This window comes from Halichoeres trimaculatus, unplaced genomic scaffold, assembly GCF_033239565.1.
Source record: "Halichoeres trimaculatus isolate MK-OKI-2021-1 unplaced genomic scaffold, fHalTri1.1 fHalTri1_scaffold_10, whole genome shotgun sequence".
In the NCBI taxonomy this organism is placed as follows: domain Eukaryota; kingdom Metazoa; phylum Chordata; class Actinopteri; order Labriformes; family Labridae; genus Halichoeres; species Halichoeres trimaculatus.
In genome coordinates, this window is record NW_027437187.1 from 27,354,722 (window position 1) to 27,365,249 (window position 10,528).

The following is a 10,528-nucleotide window of genomic DNA, read 5'->3' on the forward strand; positions in this document are numbered from 1 at the left end:
ATGTTTCCACCCGACACACGTGTGTGGGGAAATCTTTACTATGTTCTGTTTTTGATGTGAAATCTGTGACTTAAAATGTTTTAGATGAAATAACATGTGCATATTAATTCATCAAAAGACCGCCAAGAATTCAGAGCAAATTTTTTCCAAAAAGACGAACTACTGTGCAGTGTGAGCAACATCCATTCTCACAGCCAGATCCGCCTCACTCAGAACAACCAAAACCTGCCTGAACATGCAGGAGCAATTATAGTAAGGGGATGTTCTCACCTTGGTACTCCTGTCCAGGGGTGTAGGCGGTGGGGTTGCCCGCAATTTGCAGGGTAAGAAGCACCTCTCCTCCACCTTCTGCCACCCCAGCTCCCTCCAGCTCTCCGTGATGGGTGCACAGGAAGAAGAAGGGGTTGAAACGTGGGTAGAAGCTCGCAGGGGGTGCCCCAAAATCCATGCTGCTGCTCCCCAAGACTAGGGCCAGCAGGGCACATCCTAAGGCACCCCCGAGAGAGGCCCGCGGCATGGCCATCTGCCCTCACGCGCCGAGGGACTGAGGGAGAGTAGGTGGGTGACGAAGTGAGGAGGGTGATGAGTGGGAGCAAAGAAGGCACAGGTAGAGTTCCAGAGGACAGCTTTTTGGGTCCGGGGATGAGTCGAAAGTCCAAAAGTGAGTGCGCAAGAGTGGGTTCCTGTGTGTGTTTGTGTGTGCAGGATTTACGTGTGTGTGTGTGTGAGTGAGTGTGTGGGTTTGGTCGTAAGGAAAACTGTGGAGCTCTGCTCTTCTTCTTCTCCTCCCTGTCCTACCTTCACTCTCGGGGAGTTCAGAGCTTCGCCAGTGCTGTCCTGCTCCAGCGTTTAAATACTTCACCCCCTCCTTCTGTTTCCCTCTCTCCTCCCACCCTCCCTCCCTCCCTCCCTGTCTCTCTTTCGCTCTAACACCAGCTCCACGCGTGCTGTGTGCGCTCTACGAGACGGCCTCCCTCCTCTCTCTCATCCAGCTTTTCTCTCCTCCCTCTTCTCTGCCAGTCTATCACTCTGCCTTTTTCCTTAATCTCTTCCTCCCCCCTTCTCCCCTCTTCTTCCCTTCACCCCTCACTACACCACTGTCTTACTCCATGTTGCACCCCAGTATCCCTCTCCAGAGACCTTGGCCGTCTCATTTCTATGCATCTGTTAGTTTTTTCATCCCTAACCAGCCCGATGACATATCCCTTTCACTCTTCTCTCTTTTCTTTGTCTTTCTGCCCATCCAACAGACTGTCTCCTCCTCTCCCACCCACTATCACACCTCCTTCCTCCCTCCCTCTTCCGCTCTCTTCACCCCCCCCTTTTCCTTCTTCCTCTTTTTCCAACCCTCTCCTCTACCTCTCTGTCTCCCCTTTCCTCCACAGCAACACTCAAATTTGTTTTTCCTCTTCTCCGCTGTTGCTTTTTTTCCATCAGAATCTCCTTTTCCGCAGGATCCTCCAACTTTTTCTGCCTGTCAAAGTAGCTGCCCCCTGTTCCAGATTAAGCCACCAGCACAGCACAGACACCAACCATAATGCTGCTCTTTCTCTCCCCCACCCGTCTGCTCCACTTCACCAAATGATGGATAAGTATTCCTCTAACACCCTGTACACACACACACACACACACCCCATCACGCTGCTTTTTTCCATCCAGCAATAAACACTAACAGCGTAAATTTTCTCCCCTCACACTTTTTAACCACACATCCACTCCATGTCTGTCTCTCTGCTCATCCATCCAATGCTCGGTGCCTGAATGACACACTCCACCCCCCTCTGCCTACTCAAGTGCACTCACCAACATTAAAACAAACTATCACAGTAAAAGAGACGACTTAAAGAACTTGCTGTTAACACCACTGAGTGTCTCCTCTGGCAGTTTTCTTTAGCTGCCTGCTGGGTTTGTGTGTTTAAGTGCCTATTACAGACATAAAACACTCCCAGGCCAGCAAGCTGCACACACTCTCACAGACGCTTCACGTCCAAACAGCCTGACTGACCCACAGCAGGAGCACACAGCCAGGCTGGCATGGCCAGATGCTTCAACAGTCTAAACCCTGGACCACAAACCCCAACACATACATCCATACACTCGAGTCCATCTGCATGATCAGGAACCCAAAACTCACACATGCATGGGTGCCATCTACTTTGTCCCTGCTGATTTTCATAGTGCGTCTGCTCTGGTATTCAGACAGATTTATTACAGTGAAAAATTCACCTGAGCAGGCCAGCTGCTGCAGCCAGGCCAGCTCCTGTCAGCATGTTTATCCACATAACAGTCCAGACATCCAAAAAGGCTGGACCAAAAGGCTGTCTTATGCAACTTTAAAGGAAAGCTCCACTTACTTTCTATACTTGTATGGGAGCCATTTCCACTTGTGTTTGATTATAATCAAGTGTAAAACAGCCGTAAAAGTAAGATGCAACAGCATACACTGCAAAAAAAATGAAATCTTCTCAAGTGATTTTGTCTTGTTTTCAGTAGAAAATGTCTGTTTTAGACATAATATGGACCATATTTACTTAAGTAGTCCAGAAAAATGTCTTGTTTCAAGTAATTTAAAGATAAAAATGAGGTCTGATTTGCTTCCAACAAGTTATAGCGAGAAAAGCAGACAGAGAGCGCAGACTTTCGCTTAGCATATTGTGATTGTGACACAACACTTTTGTCCTACTTTAATGTTATACTTCCTTTTAGCAGACTGTCTGCTACAATTTGGTGTTAGTTGCAGGTTTGTACAATAATTTGTTACCTGACAGTGCTGAAAATTACGATGATCCAGTACGTATTTCATATTCAGGATCTAAGTATCCAGAATATTGCCAGGATCTGGATTGTACTTTTATACCTGTCAGAAATTATGGTGATCTTGTCTTGTATTGTTTTGCAAAGCAATCTGACCATTTATCATGGAGTTATATACACATACGGTGAAAACGGCCCTATCTCACAATAATAATCCTTTAAAAAATCCTGGATCCAGACGGTGATCCAGATCACCTCCAAAATTTGATCACTTCTTCTTTATCCCTTTTTGAACATTTCTTGAAAAATTCATTAAATTCAGTTTGTTACTTTTTGAGTTATGTTGTTTACAGACAAACTCTCCCCAAAACATATTCTCCTTGGCAGAGGTAAATATCTGTCTATGGAACAAGAGAAAAGTTACCTGTTTCAGGATATTAATCTTGTTTCAAGCAAATTTCTCTTGTTCCATTGGCAGATTTTTTTTTAGTTGTTACAAGCAATTTAGACCTCGTTTTTTCCTTTTAACAACTTGAACCAAGCCATTTTCTGAACTGATGGTTTGAATGTGGCTCATATCAAGTGTAATAAGATATTTTTTACTTTAAATAAGTCAAAAACACTTGATAAGATTTCAGTTTTTTGCAGTGTACAAATGTTTCACAGATAGCTCCTGTAGTATGCAGTTTAAAGAAAACCAAATGGTCCACAGTTGATTTCATCAGGAATGAAAATCACTGACAGGAATGCCTGCCCAGAGCTCTTCTTGGTCATCTTCACTGGCAATCTACTCCCAAAGCAGACGTCATTCCTGATGAGATCATGTACTAGAGCCTTGGTTCTTAAGTTTTCTCCAAAAACCTAAAAAATCTTAAACAACTGAGTCATCACTGCTGCTCCGACAGAAAGCACTTCATTTCCTCCGAGGTAATAGTGTTAGCAGACCTCTGCTGCCCATGGGACAGGAGGGAAAGGCAAAATAAAGTGATGTGGAAAGCGTGACAGCGGCTTCACAAGGACCAGGTGTGTTTTCAGTTTTAGTGTAAGTAAAACACACTGAAAACATCACTGGAAGAGAAAGTACATTTAGAAAGAAGCACTGAATGGTCAAGTAACTTTTCAGACGGAGCATTTGTCCTCCCCAGTTGCTCTGAAGGGTCAGCTAGGTGGACGCTTCTGCGGAGACTGGAGAGTGGGGTCAGAGGTTATCTCGGTCCGCCTCTGCTGTTCCTTTCAAGCAGTCTGCAGCCACCCCGCCGCTCCTCGATGCCTTAATTAAGCACTTTTAATTAATCGAGCTGCATTAACACAGCGGTGAGACTTCTTCAAGAGCTCAAGTCCTTATGCAACTTAGATAGCGTTCCTTAAAGTAAACGCTGTAATACTATAGCTTCAACCTTGAGGAAATATACACGAGCCTGTTTTATATAAACACATTTAGATGAATCCATTTAAAGGAACTTTACTCTATACTATATACTGCTATTTACTATGTATTGATTTAGTGCCCCCTGTGGACAAAGCAGAACTCTTTGCCAATTTTATCCTGTGCATGTGTAAGTGTCTTTAAATAAAACTCTATCCTGCTTTATCCAAGGAGCCATTTATCAAAAATCTTTAAGTCAATTTCCCCCAAAAGATTTTCATTTTTTAAGTGAAGGCCCACATGTTCCTCCCTTTACCCTCACAAATAAAACAAACAGTAAATGAATAAGTAAATTCCAACTGCACAGTCACTTACAGCTCATCTTCAGTGCATTCCCATTTGTCAAAAAATCTTTTTTTTTTAAATTTCCGATTCTTCATTTCAGTTTTTGTTTATAAACTGGATTGGAAAAAAAGTTACTACTTTTCTCCAGCAGAGGATGAAATGTTTCTGACTCACATGATATGCATTTTAGGGCAATTATGTCTCCCTATATAGTCTGTAAACATTATCATCACCTTTTAACTTGTTCACATGGTCTGGTTTTAAAAAAACAAAATAAAAAATGCAAAAATGGTAAATATCAAAGAATCGCAATTTTAATTGAATCGGCACCCCAAATATCGTAATAGAATCGAATCCTGAGAAAAGCATCCCAGCCCCACTGAGTCCTGTATTATTCTGTACATATCTTAATAGTTCTGTAAAGGGATGGGTATTTATGAGATTTCATTGGTACCAATGTCATTATCGATTCAATTCTTTAGTGTTTTTCTTATCAAATCCTCCCGTGAATTTTCTGCGTACAAAAAATAGGCTTTCCAGGTTTTCTATGTCAACGACATTTCAATGAGTTTAACAGTAAAAGTATACATGCCAGTGACATAAGGTCCAGCTGCTTCGGGGTCATGTAAAGAATCCACAAAGGAATTGTGAAGCCCAAATGCTAATGATGTTGATGGATTGAACCATTTCAAATCCATTCTTAACAGGAACTGTATATTGTTACCCATCCCTAGCTCTGTACATATTTTGTGGGGTCGTACTAATTATATCTGACTCTAATGATTTTCACGTAATGTTCAGGTGTTCTGATCGTATTTAAAGTCTCAATTAAAAAAATGTTGTGAATGCCACAGAATATTTCTTTGCTTCTGCTGTATTTCTATCAGTTTCTGAAACAACAAACTCAGGAGCTCATGTACACATAGTTTTAACCCAACCATAAATAAACTATTGAATCAAGAGACACACGGCAATAAAATCAGAATGTCAGACAGCTGAGACCACTTCCCTCAGTTAGAATAACATTAGTCTCTCCAATTGGCTCAGATGGGACAAGCCTGTTGCAAGTGAAGTGATTTTGTGAATCACTTTTTTCCTGATTATCAATGGACCATATAAACATAGCTACTGTTTCAACTTTGTTCAACATTTCAGTCCCCCGTTATCCACCTGTCCATGGTCAAAGGCTGTAACGTCTACAGAGAGCGTGTCAGACAGGAGTTTGTTATTGCTTCACTCTCAGTCAGACACTATCCAGACTTCAGTAAACACACTTGCCCACTGATAACAGTTAACAGTTCAGCCTCAGCTCCCAGCTGAGCACCACTCTGTTGGAGTTTGTCCCGGGGAATGAGCGGCCAGTCTTGATGCGACTGAGTAGGAGTGCTCAGAGGGGGAATTTTCCAACAGGGAGGTGTGGGATCGTGGAATTTGGAAAGATCACATACAACGCCTTCCAATGCTCTAAATGCAGGGGATCATTGGTGCCTGACACGGTGGCATCAATGACAAACTAAGACGAAATCATAAGATCTAAAACTAGGTTATTAGTAAAATGCACCAAAACAATGCTCAAATCTGAGGGATTGAGAGATCTAAAGCACACAGTTTATCTAAGGAGTTTAAGTTTATCAAACAGAGCCTGATTATAACCCAGACAGTGTAGCATGAATAAACTGAGTAACATCAAATATTTCTGCAGAATGGTTTACATGGCCTGTACACTGAAAAACCCACGCAGCTCATTATTTATAATTGGTCCCGCCTACTTAGACAAAAGTACAATCTGAGTACAACTGTACTCACTTTACTGAGATCATGAGACTGACTCAGTCAGTTTGCAGAGGATATCAGAATCCAGCAGTGGTGGTCTCTTTTCCTGGCTCAGTGATGCTCCTGTGCTGTCCATGGTCAGGACATAATGGTTGGCCAGTCAGTGTAAACAATCCAGGCAGAAAACATCATGCCAGCAGTTTTGGCATAAAAGTCTGATGGTGCTGGTCTTCCAGATTCCTCCTCTTTGCATCGGCACCAGAAACATGAAGAGGATTCAGTGCTACTGGCCTCAAACTAGAAGCCAAAACTGCACCAGAAACAGTCTTAAACTCAGGTAGGGATGGGAATCGAAAAACAGTTCCTGTTGAGAATCGATGAGAAATGTTTCAATCTATTGATATCGTTAGCTTTTGTGCTTAATGATTCCCTTATCAATTGTGCCGGAGCCGCCGGGCCTTACGCCGACGAGTCTGCTGCAGCTATCTTAGCTTAGTAGTTAGATAACGTTTCCCAAGAAAACTTTGATTCAGGATTTGCAGCTTGAAGTTTTACTGAAGAACTGACTTCATAAAGAAATTTACATTACTTTCTCTCAGGAGATTCAAATTCAGTACATACAATCACCTTATTTACCAAAATAACAAATTAGTGCAAGCTTGATGCTAACAAATATGGGAAACTGCATTGATATGCTAGTAGTTAGCGTACACCAGTATAACTTTAGCTTCAGAGCAGAATTTCAACTTTCATCACAGAAACATATCACATCAACTCTTTGTAAAAAATACTGAGAATTTCAAATGTGAAAAGCTAACAGGCAATTGAAAGGCTTATGGCTGACTTCATAACTACAGAAAGCTTCCAAACAACTTAAACCATTGCTATAACCACTTTGAGACACTAAATGGCCTACTTGTATTATTAATGTATTACAACACAGTACATCAACGATACGTTGTGTGCAATTTTTACCTGTTTCTGCATAATTATGCCCAGAAATATCCAGACTCAGGGACCAATTACATTGTATTCACTTACAGTGTAAACTCAAATAAATGTTGTTGACACAGAAAACCTGTAAAGCTACTTTATGTGCCAAGAAAACAGGAATTGATAAGGGAATCGATGAGCAGAATCGATAAGGGCATTGGTATTGACAAAATCTTATCAATTCTCATCCCTAAACTGGGGTGTGTAAACTAAGAAGGTGACTGAGGAGAGTTCATGAGTCTAAAATTAAGGATGCATGATATATTGGTATCAATATAGGTAACACCCGATCTTTGTCGTCTTTTTTTTAACATATCAGCATAGGCCGATGTGTAAAAGTGGGCTGATATTTACTCTTCAGCTGCCGGCCATTTTCAGAGCTTCTTGAACCATCCTCTAATACCCAAATAATATTGTTTTCTATGACTATATAAACACCAAAACTACCTAAGAGGAGTGGACCATCTTCTTTTATGTCTCGCTTCCTGTTTTTGATCCAAAAAACAGACAAAACATACTTTTTTGATCACTTTCATCTCGGGCGCTTTATCCATGGTTGTCTTTTCTCATGATCGCACCACTCTGAACTACCTCAACACATCATCTGTGTAGAGATTTTTTTATTTATTTCTTTAACTAATATTGATATTGGTAAATATCGATTATCAACCATAGCAACAGCAATATCAATATCGGATATTGATATCGGCCAAAAAATGTATATCAGTGCATCCCTATCTAAAATGTTACTGCACATATGTTCACACCCGATTGTGACCTTTCCCAGCTCCCCTCATCATCACTGATAACAGAGATCGGTCACAGCTCAGTGTTCACCGTCTGTTCCACACACCCCTGCTGAATACACATGCTCACCATGTTCAACCACACACACACGCACGGACACACTGGTTGTATTGTTAACTGTAAAATGCAGAACTTAGACATGATGACAGACTGATCATCAGCACAAGTGTTTGGGACACACACGAGGCAAAAAAAAGAGAAGGTGAGTGTGTGCCAGGTGAGCCATCTGTTTCACCTGTAGCAGTCTCTAATAACAGCAACACACATCTTGTACCTGATGGCCTTTTGTGTTTTCTACATGTGGGTCTTGTCCTACATCCATCCAAACTACAACATGACCACTCTGCAGCCTCTTCCCCTACACAGAGTTTAACACACACACACACACACGCATACAGTGCGACTTGGGGCTATCGTTCTCCATTATGAAAACTAGGTCGGGGGAGGCGTGGGCGAGGGGAGTGGGGCAGTAATTATTTTTATCATTATTAATTTCCACCTCAAGGTTGCGCCAGGGCTTTTTTGTCCGCTTCAATCTTTATTTCAGACCCCCTGCATCCACACACACACACACACACACACACACACACACACAAACACACAGCTCCCATCACTACTTCTGTCTTTGAAAAGCTGCGTGCCAAACAAGGCAGAACAGAGGGTAGGGGGCACAAAAGAGAAAAGAGCTCAAAGGGATGGAAAGACAGTGGTGGCAAGGGAGAGAAGGGAGAGCAGAGGCAGGGGAGGCAGGAGGGGCTGGATATGTCGCTTCATCACTCACTGGACCCTAATTTACACTAACAGGTTGTTTACTCGATATGGCAAATGATAATAAAAGCCCGGGTGTTGGAGGAGGGGAGAAGGCAAGGAAAGAGAAAGAGAGAAAGAGAGGGCCTGCGGGAGCACTTTGGCTATGATGGCTTGCACACTCCAATTAGTCCAATGAAAAGCTTGTCCCCCCCTGAAAGGAGTAACAGGAGGGGTGTATTACTCAATGTGTAAATAAAACCAGCCAGGATCACCCCCAAACCCAGTGCCCTGTCAGAGAGGGAGGGCCTCAGTCTCTGAACGGCAAGACAACACGACTCTGCTGGTAGCCGCGTCTCAGCAGAGGGCATAAACAATGAAAACACTCACACAAGACACTCCAGAGTTCAGATACTGAAAGCAACACAGTTATCTTGTAGTGGGCTGCATTTATTGGCTGTTTCTTTAAGATTTAAAGGAATGGTTGAGGGGAAAACCAAACGCTTTGGGAGACTTTGTAATTGCATAAGACTGGACTGAACTCAACAAGGTCAAAGAAGAGTAAGTTATAGTTATTAAGACAGAGTTTGCCAACACACAATTCCACATCTGTGTTTTTTTTTCAGCTGGAAAGTAACCTCATTTCAAGTCACTACACATACGAGAGCTCTTTTTCCATTTGCAGCACAGCCACAGAAAAAAATTAAAGGGCTGTAATGAAGAGGAAAAACACAGAATTCTGACAACTAAAATCCAGAAACACGGTAGATATTAAACATGTTGAAATGTACCAGTAGACTGCTGGTTCAAAAGGAGGTAGAGGTCAGATACAGAGATGGGAAACCACATGTTTTCCTGCCACACTGCAGAATATCAACCATTAATTCTGCCAAAATGTACCAAAAAATTGATACAGGTTAAAATAACCCAAACCGAGTCAGTCATACTTGGATCCAGCGGCTGTCTATTACATTTTTCTGCCATGGTTGCATTTTCATTTTGTCCTATTTTTGGCCACATTGAAAATTAGGATCAGAGATGGAATCCAGTTTAAACAAACTGCTTTGAAAATGTTTCACTTTGTTTTGTATCATGTCGTCAGACTTGTTTGTCTTTGGTGAAACTGCTGAAGTAATCACAGCTAATCATGTGATTTATTATAATTGTGCAAAAGCAAGTGACTGATTAATGATTACAGTTGGAACTTGGTCTGATTATACTCAGCAGCTCTCAAAAATCTTTATTGCTTATATGATTAAATAATCACTGGAGGGTTTTTTTTACATCAAGTATCAGCAAGTTACCACATTTTGAGCTCAAGCTGTTAACTTTATATACATTTTTTTTTGATGATATTTTTTTTCCCCTATGCCTCCCCTGCCTGCTTTCATTTCTCCAGGATTAGGCTGAGACCCTGTGGAAGTGGCTCCACGGACACTTTGACAAATGAAACTGCTCAGCTAAACCAAGTGAGGGATCATCCTTTCACAAACAGTAGGATCAACATTCTCCACATGCTCTGTTCCTCTTCTCACAGATAAATGATAGACCACCATATCCAGATCTGCTGTTCGGACAAGTCGATAGAAGCTGTCTGAGTGTGAAGTCAGTGAGCTGTGACTCGTTACATGAGGAGATTAAACTACAGGATATTTGTGTCTGAAAAGATGGTCACTGTGTCAAATTAGGCAATCACAAAGCCAAAATCAGCGCAGATACAAAAGTAACAATGATTGGTTGAAG

General features: G+C 41.9%; 1 protein-coding gene across 4 annotated transcripts in view; it reads right to left on the reverse strand.

Moving 5' to 3' along the window:
• The window catches only part of reln (reelin), a 101,559-nt gene extending 100,704 nt beyond the window's left edge, over positions 1 to 855 (reverse strand). For 3 of the 4 annotated variants that reach the window (XM_074676846.1, XM_074676847.1, XM_074676845.1), the window contains exon 1: positions 271 to 855. In XM_074676846.1, coding sequence (XP_074532947.1) covers positions 271 to 523 — 253 coding nt within the window. In that variant the 5' untranslated portion in view covers positions 524 to 855. The remainder of the gene's footprint in view (positions 1 to 270) is intronic. The other variant, XM_074676848.1, reaches the window with a different exon arrangement.
• Positions 856 to 10,528: the final 9,673 nt, after the last annotated feature.